Source organism: Hordeum vulgare, chromosome 1H, assembly GCF_904849725.1.
Source record: "Hordeum vulgare subsp. vulgare chromosome 1H, MorexV3_pseudomolecules_assembly, whole genome shotgun sequence".
NCBI lineage: Eukaryota > Viridiplantae > Streptophyta > Magnoliopsida > Poales > Poaceae > Hordeum > Hordeum vulgare.
Genome location: NC_058518.1, coordinates 83,215,083 through 83,238,636, shown reverse-complemented (window position 1 = coordinate 83,238,636; position 23,554 = coordinate 83,215,083). Strand labels below are relative to the sequence as shown.

The window sequence follows — 23,554 nt, the reverse complement described above, 5'->3', positions numbered from 1 at the left end:
CTGCTACTGGGCCTCCTTTTGATCCATCCAATCTAACTGGTTTTTCATGTGAATTATCCTCCAACCATAAACTGTTCAAAACTCAATCTGGTGAAGTGTTTGCTCGATATGTTGGAACTAACTGCAGGAATGGTCCTCCTTTAAGGAAAATCTGGGTTCCCAAAAGTTTTCTTGAAAATCTTCAGGTGAATGTCCTCATGACACCACCAATGAAGAATCTGAACCCTAGATCAAATTCCCCAGGAGGAGCAAAGTCTTCAAGAGGATCAAAATCCTCAACTGGTCAAAACTATGCTTGTACCCGTGCTAATGCTTCTAACATGCAGGGAAACTACAAGGAATATGAATATGAGCGTTACTCTTCAAATCATTATGTTCATAAATCCTCAAACCAGTTCTCTGCATATTCATATGAGTACTTTAACCCCCCTACTGCTAAGAGAAGTGCATTAGCTTCAATGCCACCTTTCTCATATGGTGCTCGCAAGATGATGAATGCTTTACCACCCCTTCAGATGTGGGTGGTGAAGAAATTGAACTAATCACTTCTGCAGGACAAGTCTCCAGATGAAAATCATCATCTGAAGAATTTGCTGGAGACCTGAGGAAATGCTTGATAGGACGCAAGCTAATATTGATGAAATAGAAATATTTCACACGTCCTTATAATTTTGTTATGATGAAATTCCTATCTGATGAAATTGATATCATATTCTTCAAGTTTGAAGCATATCAGATGGTAAGCTGTACTAATTCATCTGCAGGATGACAAACCCAAGAGTACTGAGTGGGTTCTTGATAGTGGCTGCACACATCACATGACTGGTGATAAAAGCGTGCAGATGAATATGCCACTAATTCCATCACCTCTGAAGCAAATCACATATGTTGACAAAGGTAAAAGCAAGGTATTGGGACTTGGCAAAGTGGCTATTTCCAAGGATAGGCATATGGACAAAGTGATGCTTGTTGAATCCCTTGGATTTAAACTCATGTCAGTCTCGATGCTTTGTGATCTTGATATGATTGTTATCTTTGGTAGATATAGTTGTGTTGTGATCATGGAATCTGACAAATCCAAAGTCTTCGAAGGTGTAAGAAGAGGGGATTTGTACATTGTTGATTTCTCTACAGGTCCTCAACCAACCACTTGCTTACTAACAAAAACCTCAGAAGGATGGCTGTGGCACCGAAGACTAGGTCATGCAGGCATGAGGAATTTGCACACGCTCGCGAAGAAGAAGCATGTCATCGGCATCGAATCAGTCAAATTCCTCAAGGATCATCTCTGCGGTGGATGTGAATCTGGGAAAATGACCAGATCCAAGCATCCCTCGAAGACTATCATGACCACTACTCATCCCTTCGAATTTCTTCGTATGGATCTATTTGGACCTACTCACTATGCCACACTAACAAATGCAACATCTTTATATGGCTTCTTCATAGTTGATGATTATTCCAGATATACATGGGTGCATATCATCTTATATAAAACTGAAGTGCAGGAAATCTTCAAACGATTTTCTTCAAGGGCCTCGACGAACTTCGGCATCAAGATCAAACATATCAGGAGTGATAATGGAACAGAGTTCAAAAACACTGGTCTTGATGATTATCTTGATGAACTTGGTATTACTCACGAATTATCTGCTCCTTATACCCCTCAATAGAATGGTGTCGTTGAAAGGAAGAACATGACTCTCGTTGAGATGGCAAGAACCATGCTTGAAGAATATCAGACTCCTCGTCGCTTTTGGCCTGAAGCAATCAACACTACATGCCATATCATCAACAGGGTATATCTTCACAAATTCCTCAAGAAAACCTCATATGAACTCCTCACTGATAAGAAACCCAATGTAAGTTATTTCAAAGTCTTCGATGCAAAATGTTGGATTAGAGATCCTCACCATAGGTCAAAATTTGCACCTAAGGCACATGAGGGTTTTATGCTCGGTTATGGAAAGGACTCGCACACCTACAGAGTCTTCAACAACTATCACAACAAAGTTGTTGAGACTGTAGATGTGCGGTTCGATGAAACTAATGGCTCTCAAAGAGAGCAATTGCCTTCTGATCCAGATAAGTTGTCTCCTGAGGAAGCAATAAAGCTCAAACCTACTGAAGACATTGTTCCCACTGAGAAAATTGATGAAGAAACCATCCCCATCACTGATGAAAATCAAGAAGGTGCTCTTGAGGAAATTGCTCCAGAACCACTTCCTCAGCCCAGACGAAATCCTCAACCAGCTCATCCGAGGATTGCAAATGAAGTAGAACTTGACAAAATCCTCAGTGACATCAACGCGCCAGGTCCTCTCACTCGCTCAAAAGCTTCACACTTAGTTAACTTTTGTGGGCATTTCTCCTTTGTATCTATCATAGAACCCTCAAAAGTTGCTGAGGCTTTCCTGGAACCGGAGTGGATCCAAGCTATGCAAGACGAACTTCTTCAATTCAAGCTGAATGACGTATGGGAGCTCGTCAAACAACCAGATCCTCACAAGCACAATATCATCGGAACCAAGTGGATTTTCCGAAACAAGCAAGATGAGGATGGTCAAGTGGTGAGGAATAAGGCACGACTTGTAGCCCAAGGCTACACCCAGGTTGAAGGAATAGATTTCGATGAAACTTTTGCACCTGTTGCTAGACTTGAAGCTATTCGAATACTACTTGCTTATGCTAATCATCATAACATCATCTTATATCAAATGGATGTGAAAAGTGCATTCCTCAATGGTAAGCTTGAGGAAGAAGTATATGTTGCTCAGCCCCCAGGTTTTGAGGATCCAAAGAATCCAGACAAAGTCTTCAGACTCAAAAAGGCACTCTATGGTCTCAAGCAAGCCCCTCGGGCATGGTATGATACATTGAAGGAATTCCTCATGAAGAAAGGCTTCAAACCTGGTTCACTCGATCCAACTCTTTTCACTAAATCCTATGATAATGAGCTATTTGTGTGCTAGATATATGTCGATGATATTATATTTGGCTGTACTGACAAACGATATAGTGATGAATTTGCTTACATGATGAGTGAAGAATATCAGATGTCTATGATGGGGGAGCTGAAATTCTTCTTAGGTCTTCAAATTCGTCAACAACGCAATGGAATCTTCATATCACAGGAGAAATACCTCAAGGATGTTCTGAGGAAATTCGACATGCATGAATGCAAAGGTGCCAAGACTCCAATGCCTACCAACGGCCACCTCTGCACTGACGAAAATGGTAAAGAATTCGATCAGCAGGTATATCTCTCTATGATTGGCTCTTTATTGTATTTATGTGCATCTAGGCTAGATATAATGCTTAGTGTTTGCATGTGTGCACGTTTTCAAGCAAAACCGAAGGAATCACACCATAAGGCTGTGAAGCATATTCTTCAATACTTAGCTCACACACCAAGACTAGGATTATGGTACCCCAAGGGCTCAAATCTTCATCTGGTAGGGTATTCTGATTCTGACTATGCTGGTGACCGTGTGGATCGCAAGTCAACCTCTGGCACTTGCCATTTCCTCGGAAGATTGCTAGTTTGCTGGTCCTCAAAGAAGCAGAACTGCGTATCACTCTCCACTGCCGAAGCTGAGTACATTGCTGCTGGCTCATGGTGTACTCAATTGCTATGGATGAAGCAAACCCTCAAGGACTACGACATCAACATGAAGAATGTGCCTCTCTACTGTGACAATGAGAGTGCAAGCAAGATTGCATACAACGCAGTACAACACTCGAAGACCAAGCACATCCAGATTCGTCATCATTTTCTTCGGGACCATGTCCTCAAGGGCAATATCCTCATCGACCATGTGAAGACTGATGATCAACTGGCAGATATCTTCACTAAGCCCTTGGATGAGAGAAGGTTTTGCAAGTTGCGGTGTGAGCTAAATATCTTAGAATCTTCAAATGTTTCGTAAAAACATGCACACATCCTAACACTTATGCAAAATTGATGACTTAGATGTGCAACACATGATGAATCGATTTTCTTCAACTGATGAAGAATATCACTCTGAGTGTGAAGAAATCAACAAAGAATTGATTCACACGGCCCTACGATAATTGTACGCGGCGTCTGTAATCAACATTCTTATATGGTGGGTCACGCCACCTCCCAACGTGAAATTCCTCAAGTTGAATTTCTTCAAAGTCTCATTTCTTCAAAAATTTGATTTTCTTCAAATTAGTTGTTCTTCAAAATCGTTTTTCTTCAAACACTTGATGACTTTCGTTTACCTAGATAGACTGTGATTTCAAGTCCTCAACAACATTCACTTATAGCTATTTCTTCAAGTTGATATTTCATCTAAGTGAATGCGATCGGACCCTACTTTCCCTCTATGTTATTCTCATCCAGTCTATTCAATTCTTCATATGCGTTCTACTTGAAACTTTGTTCGAAATCCTCACTGCGTCCTTGTCAGCTGATGATTTTGTAACAAAATCCTCAAATCTTCAAAAATGCTTTTTTTTAATGAACAGTAACTCAACCCCACTTTCCTCGTTCGGATAACCACGATGTCCACGATCTCCACCACTTCTCTCGTGAGCTACACGTGTCTTGCGGAGACGTAGAGGCAGGGGCTATTTGGTCCGATTTCCTCGCGCCAACAGTAACTGCCTGGCTATAAATATGTCCCCATCCCCTCGGTAAACACTTCTTCGCTCCATCGCTCTCCTGCTACAGCAAAGCTCCAAACCCTAGCGCCATCGCTGGAAGTCTCGACGCCGGCGAAGAAAAGCTTCACTGCCTCGACTTTTCCGTCGTCTAAACCACGCCGGAGTCGGACCATCCTCGTCCGCCGCCGCCGTAGACGTCCTCTGCTGCCAAGATAGGGCGCATTGGACCCGCACCGAAAAAGCTTCTCCCTGCTACTCTTCTCTGTTCTTCGTGCGCGCCATCTAGGGTATATAAAAACCCTATTTTTATAGCAAGTTTGATCTACTATTTTACCTCTATGATGATAAATCTGTTTTTCCTCAAGGATCCATCCGTTTCTTTTCCTCAAACACTGCCTATCACCACATTATTGATGAACTTCACTAAGCATCCAAGATTTTCACGAGATTCCTCAGTTGTGCGAATTTTCGGATATGTACAACTCTGGAATCCAAGAACAGTATGCTTAGGCAAATTCCTTAACCACTGGTCAAATTCCTCAACTGTCAATTTTTTTCAATTTCTTCAAATATGAGAACGCATATGACCTCTCCAAATTCCTTGCAACTATATTCTGTTCACAGGTACACACATGTCAGCTGATGAATCTCTCGGTTCTCATCAAATTAACTCATTTGCAGCGTTTCTTGAAGAAAATCTTCAAGTCTCATCAGAGTCCTCAAGAGTTCAATGTCATCAGCAAAATCCTTAGCTGAAGAAAATGGAGGATGACAGGAAGCAAAAGGGAGGCAAGAAACTTGAGTAGAATACAGCCGTAGATATCCCTGAGGATCTATACCTGGATTACCGCACTCCTGATGAAAATGAAACTATGCCCAAGAGAAAGATTCGGCTTCAGAAGATAGAACGCCGATGGGCTAAGGAGTGGAAGGAGTACAGATTTGTCACTCCCAAATATGCGAAGAAATTCGCTCTGAAGCCTCCTGGCAAACGGGCTCCACTTGAGTATTATCAAGAAGCACATCCCTCAAACCTCAAGACACTTGATGACTATCCTGATGAAAAGGAAAAGCACTTGGCAAAGCTCAAGAAGTAGGCAGAGGCTGCTCTGAGGAAATTCAACGAATCATCTGCTGTTGCATCAACTGCAGCTACTTCCTTTGCTGCTGAGACCTCTGGTACGACAATTCCTCAACAAAAGTCTGTGCCACCAAAACCAAAGGCTTCAAAGCCTCAAGAGAAACCAGCTCCAGCATCAGCTCCAAAACCATCAGCACCAAAACCCTCGGCACCAAAACCCTGAGCACCACCACAGGCTTCAAAACCTGAAAAGAAGCAGGTAGTGAAGCCACTGCCAGCTACCTCCAGCTCCTCACTCCCAGCTGCAACAAGCTCGGAGAAAAAGTCTTCACCAACTCCTCTGAAGACTAAGGTGACTGCTGGGAGAGGAACAAGACCCAACCCAAGCAAAATCATCACCGTCCCTTCTGCATCAGAGGGTAGTGATGAATTTGATGATGATACTCTGCAAGCAATGATCAGAAACAAGCAAGAGAGGGTAGCTCAAGCTTCTGGCAGCTCCATTCCTTTGGCCATGGACCCAAAAGTCCTCCTCGACTACATCAATATCTGGTATGAGGACGCCAATACTCCACTTGATGATTTGAAACTTCCCCCTGGCATCAGCCACATTGTGGCTATATTCATCAACGAGGCCAAGTGGAAGGAGCAGCAAGCTAAACAGGCCAAGGTGGCTAAGCTCAAGAAGGAGAAATTCCTCCAGCAGAATCTCCTCAACCTGACGCCTGATGACCTTGTGTCAACACATGCAGAGCTGAAGACCTTGACAGATAAGTACTCCAAGCTATGATGCAGCTGTTAAAATGAAGCGCCTGCTTTATATGTTTGAGCTGATGTATGGACTCAAGATAAACTTTGGTAAAAGTGAGATCCTTTGTGTGGGGGTGATGATAACATCTTGAAAATCGATGCTGACCTGTTTAACTGCCAGATTGGGCATTTTCCTATGAAATATCTGGTGGTGCCGGTCAGCTATACCAATCTTAGAAACCTGGATCGGTCCTTTGTGGATGAGAAATTCCTAAGATGTTGTGGGACATGGATAGGCAATGCTGCATCCTCGGGGGGGGGGGGGGGGGGGGTAGGCTGATTTTGATGAATTCTTCCCTTACTAGTATTGTATACTACTCCATCCGTCCCAAAATTCTTGTCTTAGGTTTGTGTACAAATGAATGTATTTAAATGCTAAAATGTGACTAGATACATTCATATCTAGACAAATCTAAGACAAGAATTTTAGGACAGAGGGAGTATTATATGTCCATGTTTTTTTACTTCCTAAGATGGTGATCTATAAACTCGATAAACATCGGAAAAAATTCTCCTGGCGATAGTATGAGGGGAATAAGAGATATCATTTGGTGAAATGGGAGCGTATTTGCAGATCTAAGAGAAAAGGGGGTTTGGGAGTGAAAGATCTTCACAAACAAAACATTAGTCTCCTTACTAAGTGGTGGTGGAAACTAGAAACCCAGAATGGGCTATGGCAAGAGGTGATTAAAGCTAAGTACTTTAGAAAGGATGATGTGGCTTCGGTGACGAGCAAATTTGTGGATTCTCCGATCTGGAAGGTCATTATGAATGGGCTATAACAAGAGGTGACGAGCAAAAAATAATCTCCGATTTCTGCCATGAGGATACCCAATAATTAAAGTTATTTTTGAGACAAATATGTGTTTTTAGGGCAAATCTCATATATGTGATTTCTTTAGAGCTCTTTCATACTCCCTCTGTTTTTAAATATAAGTCTTTTTAAAGATTTCACTAAGAAGTACATACGAAGTGAAATGGATGAATCTTCATTCTAAAATATATCTATATACATCCGTATGTAATTTTTAAGTGAAACTTAAAAAAACTTATATGTAAAAATGAATGGAGTATGTTTTTGGGGGTACGAAGGGAGTATATGTAATATGCATGGGTTTAAGGTCACAACACGGCCTATTCATAACCGGGCCGCCATGGACCGTGTAATACCACACGATGACAGGATGACCACAGCGGGACGGACGGCGGCAGGACGACGACAGCAGGACGGACGGTGGCAGCGAATGACGGCCGCGAGACGGGATGAAGCAAATCTGAACAAATAGATTGAAGGATTACTAGAAAACCTAAATTATCCAGGGGCTTAATTGTTAAAAGGAAAACCAAAAGAGAAAACGAAAACCGAAAATAACGGGACTCTTCCCTGCGTGACAAGTGTCACGCGGAGCGCTGTTGAAAGGTTTCCAACGCGTTTAAAACGCGACACTTGTCATGCGTAAAGAACACCCTGCGTAATCGTTGGGGGGTGTATTCCTTAAGTAATGATTTTAACACGAAGGGAGCATATGTAATGTGCATGAGTTTAATATCACAGCACGGCCTGTTTATGACCGGGCCGCCATGGACCGTGTGATGCCAGACACGTTTAGCACGGGCCCTGGCCAGGTTTTGGTCGATCACTCCCGTGCGAAATGCTCCCCCCAAAACACCTTTTCCCTTCCTGCAAGAGAGAAAAAAAAAACACCTTCCCTGTCAAAATTACTACCCCTCCTCTCGTCCGACGGCGGCAGAGGGCACCGACTCCGACCTTCGCCGCCCCTGCCTCGCCCGTCTTTTGATCGGAGCCAGACCGCCGGAATCGGTAGGTTGGTTCGCGCTTGCTAGATTCAGGCCGCGTCTTCGTCAAAAGGCTGATTGTCTCTCAACCAGGCTTCGCAAGGGCAGAGCAGCAGGGGCAGATCCAGGCAATGGAGACTCACCACCACTCCGTCGCCGACGGGCGCGACGTCGACGGCCCAGCCTCGTGGACAGCAATTCGCCACCGGCTGTCCCGGGATTTCATACTGAGGCACGAGGAGGCGCGGGTGCGAGCCGCGGAGGCCCAGGCCGCCCTAAACGGGGACCACTGGGAGTGGGACGACGACGGCTCGTATGTCGTCATCGATCCGGCCTCCATGAAGGCCATGGTGGCCATGGAGACGCCGAAGGTGGGCGAGACGAGGGAGCAGGGCTGCGCGGTGTGCCTCGAGGGTTTCGTGACAGGCGGCAAGAAGCTGAGGATGATGCCCTGCTCCCACTCCTTCCACCAGAGATGCATCTTCGACCTGCTCCTCCGTAGCCGGTTCTGCCCGGTCTGCCGATTCGAGATGCCTCCCCTGTCCGCCGACGAGCCGGAGCCGGTGGCTGAGAACGCCGCTACGACATCTGAACAAGTTGGCAGCAACTGAACTGGAGAATGCCCATCCACTGAGTGAGTCACTCTGCTTGCTGCCGTCCCTGTTTATGTTCATCTGAATATCTGATTAGCGATCACAGGTGGTGTAATTTTGTTCGAGATTACTGTCCTCAATGTTTATCAAAACTACCACTTCGTATCGAACCTTGAAACAAATCTCACCATCTCAGTGGTGGCTCCTCACCCTATACACGAATCGAGGTTATTGATTGGTTGAGTTTACAAAGTTCATTATTCTTCCTGTGAAATTATTCTAGTCATAATGTATCGATGTAATGCCTTATTGAAATATATCTGGCACAATCATCAGAATACTTTATCGAGTCCGGGGCTGGACAGATCCTTCAAGCATCTGTGGATAGCCAGGATTCCTCTTAATATAAGATCAAAGTATGGTTATGACTGATCTGGCACAATGCCATTGCTACGGAAGATAATATGAGAAAACGCAAATGGACTGGTGATTGCACTTGTCAATTTTGTGATGAAAATAAGGGCATCCATCGTTAAATCTTTACTTGTTCTGCTGCTGTTTATATGTGGAGCATTATTTGCCGTGCTCTGGGTATTTTTTTTATAGACGTGTTTGTTTTACACAGTACTTCTGGTGGGCAGCGAAGAACATTCTGCTAGCCGCTAGGCCCTAACTGTCATGTGGTGGGCATTGCAGCCTTTTGCTGGGTGTTGTGGAAAACTCGTAATAATAAGTTATATCAGCCCTTGTTGATCTAATTTGTTAAATGTGTGCTTCCCTTCCTGTTTGGGCCGGAATACAGAATGATGGGGACAAAGACAATCTCCTGGTTGGAAGGTGAAGTCTGCGGATGCTGGAGTGACTGTGTTGCTGATGGTCACCTTGTTGACATGCTGTTGCACCAATGATAGTTAGTTTCTTATTCTGATAGTGTTGTTGATTCACCTGGTACCCATCTAGGGTTGTGCACTGTCAGGGAGAACACTATCACCATCAATCTGCCTTCATTATATAGCTATATGAAAGGGACTGATCCCACTTTGAATCCCTTGATAAACTGGAGAGTAGACTTGTAACTTGTTGCTGTATATATTTTAATAGAAGGCAGAAAAATGTACGTGTGTCATATTTCAATAGAAGGCAGAAAAATGTACCTGAAGCGCGTCATGTTCTGAGAGCACGCCAGGGAACGTCGTAGCGTCCGAGTGGAAGCACTAGTCGCTAGTTGGATTTGCAAGGTAGGCTGTACCCTGTACGTGTATATATGTTCCGACGTGTTGGCATCCTCTACGTTGAAAGTTAACCACGATGTGTGATGTACTGACGTCCTCATGTCCATCTCCGGTTTGTATAGGAAGACAATCACCGTATATGATAGGACACGTACAGGCTTACTAGAACAATGTATTCGTGTGTTTAGCCGGTGACTTGCTCGAGCACGTACGTGGGTCTCCCGTCCAAATCAATCATCAAGAGCAAGCCTCGTGTCGACGAAATCCCTGTCTCCGGTGGAGCCCAATGGAGACAGTAGCGCGAGCAGCAGAGGACCACGTCGAGAACGGCTGCGACGCGCCGGCGAGGGGGAGCGGAAGGAGGAGGGGGCGGGACGAGTTCGAGCGCCCGCCCGAGTGGGATGCGCTGGACGCCAGGCTCGACGAGCAGGAGAGGCTCGACAGAGAGCAGGACGAAAGAAGGGACCCCGCGTCGCTGCTGGCCATGTTGGACCTTCCCTTGGCAAAGGTGGGCGAGACGAGAGACCATCTCTGCCTCATCTGCTTCGACGAATTCGTGCTCGGCTGCTACAAGAAGATCAGGACGATGGAGTGCACTCACTCCTTCCACCAGCGCTGCATCTTCGACTGGCTTTGCATAGACCGACGATGCCCGCTTTGCCGCTTCGCCATGCCCCCGGAGAAGGATTGCATCCTGGAAGAGGAAACACAAGAAAGCCTCCATGGCCAAGGAGCTGCCCTGGCACCGGCCGAAGATGTTGAATTTATTTTTTCGAGCCGTGAAGATGTAAGATATTGATGTTGGAACCAACTCCTCCTGATCTTCCATTTGCATATCTTCCGGGTCCGTCAGCGGTCGGTATGACGGCGCAAGATCCGAGGCCGGGATGCATACCTTGGTTTTTACGAGAAGCGTTTGCCTCTTTAATCTTTCGACTCTTTCCGTAGCACTACTGGATATTTGCGCTTCGCCGCGCCAGGAACATGTAGGCATGACTGGTGTTGGTGAATAGTGTGGTTCCATTGAGGCAGCCTGTTTGATCAGGTCACGCTATTATTTCAGAGTTAATTGACAAACTTATCTATATTTGCTGGCTAGTTTTCTGGATGATTTCTGGAGATGTGTAAATTGTTAGAGTAAAACAAGATTGAATGGAAGTGAATGGACCAGCAGTCCTCTTTCTATTGATTCTCAAGTATATATACATCTGGAAGAGGTGCGAAGAAGAGGTGACTGTTCGGAGGCATCCCTCCAGAACAGGTGCCTGTTGGCAATAGACACAAAGAGGAGACACGGCTGTTCGGGTTGGACATATCCCTTGAATTAATCTACTAATTAATTTCTAACACTCCCCCTTGTACAACACCGCTCCTTGAATGTTTCATCGTTGAAAGCTTCTTGCATATAGATCTTCCATCTTGAGAAATCTTTCAGATAATCTTGAGAGTCTCCCCCAAAAACCTTGTGGGAAAAATATGAGGATAATAGAGTAGATATGTTGCTAAAACTCCTTTAAACCCAGTGGGGAAAAATAAGGAGAAAATGATGCAACATATGATGATTATTGTCTCTTGATAACTCATATGAGAAAAACCTTTGAAGAAGGAGAAAACTCATTGATAAGTTTAGAGAACAATTAATATGTCTTGAATACTTCCTTTAAAAACCCTGGTAGGGAAAATAGAAAGTATGACATATGATCTTTGAGAAGATATTGCCTCACTAAAAACCATTATGAGAAACTTTGAGAGAAAACTCATAAGGGAAAAGAGTGCAATCGTACATGCCATTGAAAACTCCTTTAAAACCCAATGGGAAAAATACAAGGAGAAAATGATATGGCATATAAAGACACTTGTGTTTATATTGTCTCATTAAAAACCTTTTATGAGAAACCAATAGGGAAAAGTCATCAAGGGAAAAAGAGTACAATATATGCAATCTGATGATTGTTAATAGGTTATAGTTTGGGAGATTACTCCCCCTGAACTTTGCAAATATGAAGGATGCCTCATACCAATTCCATTGACATGAACATGAGATTGTGTATAATCTGTTGGATTATAACAGTAGTTTGTTTGCAAATTATTTCCTCACTTTTCTATAATCCGTGAGGCTAAGTAATTTCCGAGCAATGTGATTTATGATATTGCTCTTCATATAACCTATAGGTATTGAGTAACACAAGTGGAAGTATCTTGATAAATCAAGTTATGTGATTGTGATGAATCTCAACCACATGATTTTGAGTGTGGTTAACCATTCTACTAAGTTATGCATATTTTGCAATGCCTTTAGATAAAGCAATTATGTTAGAATGATAACTGGAAATAACCACTAAAATCCATTTATATGACTTCCATGTGAAGGCTATTCCAGCAAATTCAGTCATTGATATGGCATCGTTGGGATCAAATAAAGAGCCAATATCATTACATCATATCATGGTCATATCTTCTATTTCCCGATGGGAATATCCAAGATTTACTGTAATCTTCAGATATAAGATGATATTACTTATATCAACCATATACCTTTTGTTGGGGGTTGCACTCTGAATAAAGATAGCAAATATAGTGTCAGGCCTGACGTAGTTTGCAAGTATATGAGTGCTTTGACATTAGTGATATATAGAACTTCAGGTCCTAGTATCACTTCATTATCACCCCTAGGTATGAATGGATTTGTACCTTATCAAAGGTAGTATGACTATACATGTCTTTTGTTATGATATATTCACACTAAACTTCTCGTATATGTTTTGGATATATGTAGACTGATACTAGTTCTTGATAGAATGCTCAAGTTGCAAACTTAAGCTAAATTTGGTTAAATCCAAATTTTCCGTCTTGAGATGATTTTGTGTATGTTTAGGTCTTGTAGAGACATTGATGATGAAATCATCGATATACACTGAGGTGATATAAGGAATTCAAATTTGGGATTCCTTTGTTAACACATAAACAATCATCATTCTTTGAGTAATCCTTCGGAAGAAGAAAATCACTTAGTCGGTAGTACCATATGATTTCCGACTATTTCGAGCCATAGAGTGACTTCTAAAATTTTACACAAATATGTTGCGATTTATTTTGGATTTGGAATTGTAAGCCCTTGAGGGACTTCGTTATAAAATTCTGAAACAAGTGACCCATATGAGTATGTAGTCACTACATTCATTAACTGCATGGATAATATTATTTGTACTGCCAATGGTATTTATTATCGAAACATAATTCCACTCATACCAAGAAGGTATGTTACATCGTAATCGATGTCGGGTCTCTGCGTGAACCCTTTTTCTACAAGCCTCGCTTTTTCACCACCTCATTGACTTTGTCTATGAATGAGAAGTTTTTAGTATTCCATATGGAAGATACTTATGAGGAGTAGATATTGCTGTGGTAAATACCATTCGTTTGTAGAGCGAGTGCTATTCTTCATGACTTGCTTCCTTTTATGTAAACCAATATGAGTACAAGAGGCACTCTACCATGGATTTTGGTTCAGGGCCCAAAAAGGTTTTAGCAATTTGGAGAAGAAATATATGTCGACAAATGTAGACTTATGTTATATGATTCTGGAGAAATCAATGAAATTTGTGGAAATGTATTTATTCCTTTTAACTCCTTGTGATTTCTTACAACAATGGAGTCAATGTGTTTCGATGTCCCGACACCAAAACATTTGTGCACATTTATGTCGGGTTTTGGATGATGAGCATCCAGTGAGGTGTCTTTCAACTCGATGTTGAATTACATTTACTAGTTGAGGATTCGATTTCCTCTATTTCCGCGGAAGCATATGCGAGATTATATCTCGTGTGGTCAGATTTATCCCCCTCTTGTTCTCATTTTGGGAGAAGAGTGGTTTATCAGGTACCTCCACTCTTTCTGACACTTTACTGCAGGAATATAAAATTGAGTGACACCTTTGTCATCAGTTAATGTATGTGGAAGATTGTCACGCCCAAGATGCGACCCTATCCTTAATTTGGCACGAGGGCCTCGTCAGGGATAGAAGCGCATCTCGTCGTGTCGTAAGAATGGATATCGTTACAAGTACATGTACTGAAAAGAAGAGATATATAAAGAGTTGGCTTACACTCGCCACAAGCTACATCGGAGTCACATCAGTACATTACATAATCATCAAGAGTAAGAGCAGGGTCCGACTACGGACGAAAACAAACGACAAAAGAAGAACAACGTCCATCCTTGCTATCCCAGGCTGCCGGCCTGGAACCCATCCTAGATCGATGAAGAAGAAGAAGAAGAAGAAGCAACTCCAAATGAACAATCAACGCGCTCGCGTCAAATAACCTTTACCTGTACCTGCAACTGGTGTTGTAGTAATCTGTGAGCCACAGGGGACTCAGCAATCTCATTTCCAAAGGTATCAAGACTAGCAAAGCTTAATGGGTGAGGCATGGTTATGTGGTGAGGTTGCAGCAGCGGCTAAGCACATATTTGGTGGCTAATCTTACGAGTACAAGAAATAAGAGGGGGAAGATCTACGCATAATGGACGAGACTACTGATGATCAAATGAATGATCCTGAACACCTACCTACGTCAGACATAACCCCACCGTGTCCTCGATCGGAGAAGGAACTCACGAAAGAGACAGTCACGGTTACGCACACAGTTGGCAAGTTTTAATTAAGTTAACTTCAAGTTATCTAGAACCAGTGTTAAACAAAGCTTCCACGTTGCCACATAACTGCGGGCACGGCTTTCCGAAAGATTTAACCCTACAGGAGTGCTCCAACTAGTCCATCACAAATTACCACAAGCCGCATAGAAATCCTCAATCGCGAAGCTCGCGATCTCGTCGGATTCCCTAGTGGAAAACCTCAACTCTGAGATTACCCAAAGCATCACCGGAATCCCGATGCACAAGATATCTCGTCAAAGGTAAAACTAATCCAGCAAGGCCACCCGACGTGTCGACGATCCCGATAGGAGTCGCGTACCTCGTTCTCAGGACACGACGGATGAGCGATGGTTACCACGCCAAACGCCGAGTTGCCCCGGGTAGCGTTAATAAGCTGCCCTGTTTTGGACCAACACTCATGAGGAGCACTGGCCCGGGGGTTGATTAAAATAGTCCGCGGGTGCCGGTGGGTCCCTATGCAATTTTATTAGGTGATTAGGCAAATGTATTACCAATGTTGGGCCTTGCCAAACGAGCTTTAATCTAAAACGAATTATCAAGGGGGTCCCCATAACAACCCCGATCGTGTTAGGAGCGCTCGATTATGGAACATAACACCGGTGGCCGGTAACTAAGGGGGCAAAGGTGGAACAAAACACCAGGCTAGAAAGGCCGAGCCTTCCACCTTTTACCAAGTATATAGGTGCATTAAATTAAGTAGCATTAATATGGTGATATAAGAAGGAACCCATGTTTTCACATGGAAGCAATGCACCTGCAACTAGCAACGCTAACACAGGATTAAGCAAGCAGTAACATAGCCAATGAGTGGTTTGCTAGGTTGAACAGGTTGAAGGTTAACATGGCATTGTTGAGGGGCTGACATTTAACAGGTGGCAGGCAACGAGACATAATCGATAGAAACGATAAAACTAGCATGGCAATGATAGTAATGGTATCTGGGGAAATGATCATCTTGCCTGAGATCCCGCTTGGAAGAAGAATGCCTCCGTGAAGCAAACGAACCGACGTAGTCGAACGGGTCCTCATAATCCGGCACACTGCGGAACTCTATCGAGACGAAGCAAACCGGAAACACAAATCAACACACGGAATTCACCACACGATGCACAACACATATGATGCATGAGCAGTTGAATACAGGCAAGTCACGACATGACAAATCACACAATCAAACACTACACATTAAGTGAAGTTCAATATGAAACGAGTTGCATATTGACGAAACTCCACATACGAGTTATTTAGTTCTATCCCGATTAGATACACGGCAACATTAAATGTGGTTAAACATGGCAAGAGGTGAAGCGATGATCCTACGTGTCATCCTAGTCGGTTTAACTCGCGGAACAAAGAGCGGAGCTACGGCATAAGAGGCATGCAACACAATATATCATGTCATGAATGTGACATGCATGCAAGTTACAACATCACGGCAAGAAGAGAAAGAAGCAGGTGTTGCCACGGCGAGCGAGAGGGAACCATGGCGGCAAACGGAAACGATGTCACGACAACGTTCCTACCATGATAACTCGTCGAGATATCGTGCCAACGTTTAGGAAGCGTGTGCGGAAACGTTAAGTAAAGATGGGGTGATCCCGTATCTCGGGTTCCCATATGTGTCGAGGCACGACGGAAAAAGACAACGTGCTACGGACATACATACGGTGCAAAACATACATACAACTCATACAACATGCATTCGGTTCACGACATGGGAAATGATGCAAACAACAAGCTTAACATTTTTAATCATGCATGGGAGTTGGAAAATATTAATCTCCGCGAAATTCTAGTCGAGTTACATATCTAACTCGTCGGAATCCAACGCACGGAATAAAAGTTAGGCGCGTTTGAAAATTATGCTTTTTTCTGAAATTAATAATTCGCACGACTAAAAAGAAATGGGGTTTATTGGGATCGATCCCAAGACCCCCACGGTTCCAAGCCTACAGGCTAACCAGCTGGGCTAGCAATGAGCCGCTGATGCAAGGAGGATATGGCACAAGATGTAACACACGCTCGCGCAACAGCCATAGACTAAACTAAATTAACAGAAAATAAAACCCAAAATATAGACCGATTGGGATTTGATCCCTGATCTCTTGGGTGGAGGCTAACTGCACTAGCCAACTCGGCTGGGACTCCCCTCGTGTTCTAACCTACATGCGTCTCTAAATAATCCTACGTGACAGAACGAATCTTGGAAAGAAAAGCTCCAGGTACGGTTACGGGAATACACCTCACAATGGGGGAAGAGGCCAGCGCCATGCCAACGATCTCCGGCGCCGATTCCGACGGGGAACGGCAGAGAAGGGTCGGGTGGTGGTGGCTCTCGCCGGATCTGGCCGGGGTGGCTCCATTCCCGACAGATCTGACGCGATCCGGCAGAGCTTGGCCTCCATGGTTGTGTACCTGCGGGGAAGAAAAGGGCACGCAGAGAAAGCTTAGAGAGGTGGGGAGAAAACGGAGAGAGGAGGAAGAAGGCCGGCGCGAGGAGCTACCCAGGTGAGCGGCGGCGCCTGTCCTTCGGTGACGCTCGCCGGTGCGGCTGCCGGCGGCTCACCACATGGTCTCGGGCGCGCGGGAGCTCGGGAGGAGGCATGGGCGAGGCGGCGACCGGATCTGGCTTGGCGGCGAGCGGAGGCGCGCGCGGGAGGAAGGGGCGACGAGGAGGGGGCCCCGACGGCCAAGGCGGTCGGCGGCGGCGCGGCGACCAGTGGGAGACGCTCGGGCAGGCAGGGCGTGCTCCTGCGGGAGGATCTCGGGGAGAAGGAGAATCCCCTGTGGTCGCCCGGACATTGTCCACTAGACTGGACATTGTCCGGTAGGTGTGATTTTTGGACGAATCTGAGCCCCATATCTTAGATCCGAAGGCTGAGAAATGCTATGGAGCTTGGGCTGCGGGATTTGAAGGGTGTGGGCTAGCAGGTGGGGTTTTTTTAGGGGGGTGGCTGCAAAAATGGCTAGGGGAAACCCTAGTGAAGTGAGAGGGTCTCTCTAGGGGGGTGATACTTATATAGGGTTGGTCTCTGGTCGGGTGGACCTGGTTCGTCCGATCGCGATCCGATGACCACGAACGAAGGAAGTGGCTAGGTGGCACTACCGACCTGTGTAGACGGTCTAAGTAGGGGAGAGAGGGAAATAGTGCGGCGCGGCAACAGGATTTAAAACACCGGCACACTTCCGACGATAGGCCGAATACGGTGCCGCTACGGTCGACCGTTCGGGTACCAGACGGACTCTGATTGCGACGAAACTTGACAGGCGGCCTACCTATATTAAAATAAAACCGCACGACAAATTCCAGCTCAATCGGAGAAATTTTATACACGCTTTAAAAACAGAGTTACGACGGTGCCGCGGGCGCGTGCGTGTGCGGTCGGACTCAGAACGAACAACGACGTTAACCGGCAACTAACAACGGATGCAAGTTTTGAAAACTGGCGGCAACGAGATGCCGATGCAATGCAGATGATGCGCATGATGCGATGATGATGCGGCAAATAAAATAAATCACACGACGAAAACGGAATAGAAGGGAAATCTTTTGGAACGTCGGCATCTGGCTGTCACAACTCTCCTACACTACAAGAGGATCTCGCCCCGAGATCCAAGAATGAAAGGGGGAGAGGATGAGAAAGAACAAGAGGTAAAAACTTAGTCGCTTCTTTGACAAATGAGTGAAACCAAGGATCCTTGAAGGTTGCAACGAGATGAGGAATGATATGAGAAAGAGGCAAGAATTCACGGAAAATTTCAGCAGCACTTCGGTAGGAAAATGAGACAAAAAATTCGATAAGATGGAAGAAATAGACAATATTCACAACAAACAAGTAAATAGAGCAAGGGAACACCAAGATCTTGATAGAAAAACATAATAGACCCAAAAGAGCAACGTAACAAAGCCTCCGAAACAATAGAATAGGAACTAGCTTATACGGAAGAAGAGAATGAAGAGAGAATGACAACTACTAACTCCAATAGAATTGAAGAGCCTCCGGACAAAGAATTGACGTAGTAGTTGAACAAAAAAGAACAAGATAGTACTGGGCTTATGAAAATCAACTCAACAAATATGAGGTGACAAACAACCACTAAAAGAAACAAGGATAGATTGGGAGCAACAAGAATCAAAACTTCTTACACCAAGAGGATACATTGAGAACTCGGATTAATGACAAGCACCATAATAGCAACAATCTCTAGGAAAAGCTTTAGGTGAAATCCAAACCAAGATAACTCAATGAAGAAATCGTGGTTTGAAAAAAATATCTCATGATCATAGAAGTGGTGGGTTTAATTATCTCATTCTTGAAAGGCAATCTCTTCGAGGCTCCTACACTAACAAGAAGGCTATAATACCACCTCAAAGGATAAAGGAAGAACAAATGCACTTGAAAATGCAAGAGAACGGATATTTGAGGTTCTCCAACAAGAATCTTGAGGACCACTTAAGAAAGAATGAAATCTTGATGAACCACCATGAAGGACCACCGTATACAAATGAATGATGTAAAGATATGAAGGAAGAAAGAATAAGATTATGACCTTGCCAAGATTTAGAAGAAGCCTCACAAAGGGATACTTAAAAGAACTTGGAACTCCGGAAAAGAAAGATAAACACCTGAGAAAATAATCGATATCATGAGCCACTCCGGAAAAAGAATTCAGATTACTACGAACAAGAATAAGAATTATGTTATGCTTATCCTTCATCAAGTTAAATTGATGACAAGAAACGAATTTAGCATACAGCTTATTCCTCTTGATAGAATCTTGAAGAGAGAGAGAGAGAGATAAGCACCACTTGATGCATAATTGAAGGAAGCACCGGTAAGAATTCACAATTGAATGAGAATACCAAGAAAGCATGGATACACATGAGAATGAAGAGATCAAGATCCACCCGAGAGAGAAATTTAAACAAGACACCAGAATAATTGAGAGACGAACGAAGAGACAACAATTGAGAAGATTTGAGGATGAAAGATGAAAGCTGAGAACGAAGAATCTTCAGAAATGAAGGCCTTCGGAGGAACGAGAAATAAAAAACAACCCAGAAATGCACCGGATAGCAAGAAAGGGATTACTCATGATTGAAAACAAATTCAAGATGATAACATGAAGCTGAGATGATATCTTCAAGAGGATGGACCAATATTGAGAGAAACACTCCTTCGGTCTTGAAAGAAAAGAATGATGAGAAGAACACCACCAAGAATTAATGAGACACTCCGGAATAAGAAGAATGCAAGGTTGAGCCAAATATGAGAATTAATTCGAATAGATTTTTGGAGAAGGGATATGACTGATGAAATTCATACTTACGTCATAGTTGAAAGGAAATAAAGATCTCCGGAAAGATTAAAAGAGCCAGGAAAAATCCTGGGAAAAACCTATGGGTTATGGGCCCACTCAAAGAAACCACCGTTGAAACAATTGCTAGAACGAGAGATATTGCACCGGTATGAAGAGAACTAGATGAGATTAGCACCTCGAAATAATCAAAAGAATTGAAAACGAGAAACTACTGAAATATCTTCAACGCTCCGGATGAAAAGAGAGGAATGAAAAACAAAATAGGCTCATAAGAATTTAACATCGGAAAGAATTACAAGGACGAATAGGATATAATGAACACGGACAACTGAATAGAATTCATTAGAAAAGATGACCAAATTGAATAAAGATGAACACGAAGCTCCTCAGAATCTTCACGATGAATCACCGGATACGAAAGGAAGAAGAGATAGCGGAAGGACAATGAAATGAATGCGCTTGGATGAAATCCAATCACCGAAGAAAAAGGGTGGGAGGGCGGGGAAAAACAAAGACGACTTGGGACGGATGAGATGAACTCCGGAATAAAATGAGAGAATGATCTCGCAAAAATTGGAGAGGATTGAATCCACTTGGAGAGAAACACACCGGTTGAAAAGAATTAACATGACGACTCCGGTTGACAAGAATGATAAGACAATTGATTAAGAAAAAGGATTAGCACTCTCATAAACATATGAGAACACCACTTAGAGAAGATCTGAAATCACCACTTGACATCAAAGCAACTTGAATTACCATATTCCAACAAAACAAGGATGCGGCTTGCAATTAGCCAGAACAAACTCATGAGAAAGATTTGGTCCGATATTTTCGTGGACAGGAATCCACTAGATGTCGAACCCCAACCTAACATCATGCATTTGTTGGAAGATTGTCCTATAAGCAACTACTTGAATTCCCACCTATGAATTCCCGAAATATCTGGTCAAGCAATCTGGTACACGGATACAAGGAGTAATATCACACAACTCCTATACTAACCCGTCACCTGTATCACATCCGTCAACACACAACCAGAATCTTGGACCTTCATCTACAACAGACCCTCGTGATCACAACGATACAAAGTATGGCAGTACTCCCGAACAATCTGCACCAGTACTGGGGACATCGGGGTTATCTCGCCACTACTAGTATTGAAGCAATTACAAACATCCTTCGTTCTGAGATACTAAGAAATCTGAATGATAACGATGTGCTCGAGAATCCCCTGGAGCTCAACTCCCCTGAGACTTAGAGCAGATAGGAGGCACCAAGACAGAACTCCGTCACATCGGCATCATATAGATTCCAAAAATATCCGCGTGGTCCTAAAAACTTTTGAGTGAGAAGAGGAGTAGAATTAAATTATTACGTCAAGATTCCTCACCAGAGCATAGAAGAGGAGAAAAAAGAATCCTACTCCCCGATATATAACTAGACTCAAATAGTTTTTTCACTGGACTCGACTCGGCCAAGTTCGATCAATCAAGGGGGCTCCTAGGTCGGTATGGCTCTGATACCAACTTGTCACGCCCAAGATGCGACCCTATCCTTAATTTGGCACGAGGGCCTCGTCTGGGATAGAAGCGCATCTCGTCGTGTCGCAAGAATGGATATCGTTACAAGTACATGTACTGAAAAGAAGAGATATATAAAGAGTTGGCTTACACTCGCCACAAGCTACATCAGAGTCACATCAGTACATTACATAATCATCAAGAATAAGAGCACGGTCCGACTACGGACGAAAACAAACGACAAAAGAAGAACGACGTCCATCCTTGCTATCCCAGGCTGCCGGCCTGGAACCCATCCTAGATCGATGAAGAAGAAGAAGAAGCAACTCCAAATGAACAATCAACGCGCTCGCGTCAAATAACCTTTACCTGTACCTGCAACTGGTGTTGTAGTAATCTGTGAGCCACAGGGGACTCAGCAATCTCATTTCCAAAGGTATCAAGACTAGCAAAGCTTAATGGGTGAGGCATGGTTATGTGGTGAGGTTGCAGCAGCGGCTAAGCACATATTTGGTGGCTAATCTTACGAGTACAAGAAATAAGAGGGGGAAGATCTACGCATAATGGACGAGACTACTGATGATCAAATGAATGATCCTGAACACCTACCTACGTCAGACATAACCCCACCGTGTCCTCGATCGGAGAAGGAACTCACGAAAGAGACAGTCACGGTTACGCACACAGTTGGCAAGTTTTAATTAAGTTAACTTCAAGTTATCTAGAACCAGTGCTAAACAAAGCTTCCACGTTGCCACATAACCGCGGGCACGGCTTTCCGAAAGATTTAACCCTGCAGGGGTGCTCCAACTAGTCCATCACAAATTACCACAAGCCGCATAGAAATCCTCAATCGCGAAGCTCGCGATCTCGTCGGATTCCCTAGTGGAAAACCTCAACTCTGAGATTACCCAAAGCATCACCGGAATCCCGATGCACAAGATATCTCGTCAAAGGTAAAACTAATCCAGCAAGGCCACCCGACGTGTCGACGATCCCTATAGGAGTCGCGTACCTCGTTCTCAGGACACGACGGATGAGCGATGGTTACCACGCCAAACGCCGAGTTGCCCCGGGTAGCGTTAATAAGCTGCTCTGTTTTGGACCAACACTCATGAGGAGCACTGGCCCGGGGGTTGATTAAAATAGTCCGCGGGTGCCGGTGGGTCTCTATGCAATTTTATTAGGTGATTAGGCAAATGTAGTACCAATGTTGGGCCTTGCTAGACCAGCTTTAATCTAAAACGAATTATCAAGGGGGTCCCCATAACAACCCCGATCGTGTTAGGAGCGCTCGATTATGGAACATAACACCGGTGGCCGGTAACTAAGGGGGCAAAGGTGGAACAAAACACCAGGCTAGAAAGGCCGAGCCTTCCACCTTTTACCAAGTATATAGGTGCATTAAATTAAGTAGCATTAATATGGTGATATAAGAAGGAACCCATGTTTTCACATGGAAGCAATGCACCTGCAACTAGCAACGCTAACACAGGATTAAGCAAGCAGTAACATAGCCAATGAGTGGTTTGCTAGGTTGAACAGGTTGAAGGTTAACATGGCATTGTTGAGGGGCTGACATTTAACAGGTGGCAGGCAACGAGACATAATCGATAGAAACGATAAAACTAGCATGGCAATGATAGTAATGGTATCTGGGGAAATGATTATCTTACCTGAGATCCCGCTTGGAAGAAGAATGCCTCCGTGAAGCAGACGAACCGACGTAGTCGAACGGGTCCTCACAATCCGGCACGCTGCGGAACTCTATCGAGACGAAGCAAACCGGAAACACAAATCAACACACGGAATTCACCACACGATGCACAACACATATGATGCATGAGCAGTTGAATACACGCAAGTCACGACATGACAAATCACACA

The 23,554-nt window shown here is 44.0% G+C and overlaps 2 protein-coding genes across 2 annotated transcripts; both read left to right on the top strand.

The window, feature by feature from the left end:
- The first annotated feature begins 8,362 nt into the window (after positions 1-8,362).
- On the top strand, positions 8,363-10,039 carry LOC123407504 (E3 ubiquitin-protein ligase RNF181-like). Its single transcript, XM_045100650.1, has 2 exons — positions 8,363-8,955; positions 9,709-10,039. The coding sequence occupies exon 1, from the start codon at positions 8,452-8,454 to the stop codon at positions 8,929-8,931; it is 480 nt and encodes a 159-aa protein (XP_044956585.1). The 5' UTR covers positions 8,363-8,451; the 3' UTR covers positions 8,932-8,955; positions 9,709-10,039.
- A 392-nt stretch (positions 10,040-10,431) lies between these two features.
- LOC123397014 (E3 ubiquitin-protein ligase RING1-like) lies at positions 10,432-10,944 on the top strand. The gene has a single exon (XM_045091737.1). It carries the CDS (start codon positions 10,432-10,434, stop codon positions 10,942-10,944), a length of 513 nt encoding a protein of 170 aa, XP_044947672.1.
- The last annotated feature ends 12,610 nt before the right edge of the window (positions 10,945-23,554 follow it).

What these genes read in the sequence shown, in the direction of transcription:
- LOC123407504 (XM_045100650.1), top strand. Translation starts at nt 8,452, where the DNA reads ATGGAGACTCACCACCACTCCGTCGCCGACGGGCGCGACGTCGACGGC.
- LOC123397014 (XM_045091737.1), top strand. Translation starts at nt 10,432, where the DNA reads ATGGAGACAGTAGCGCGAGCAGCAGAGGACCACGTCGAGAACGGCTGC.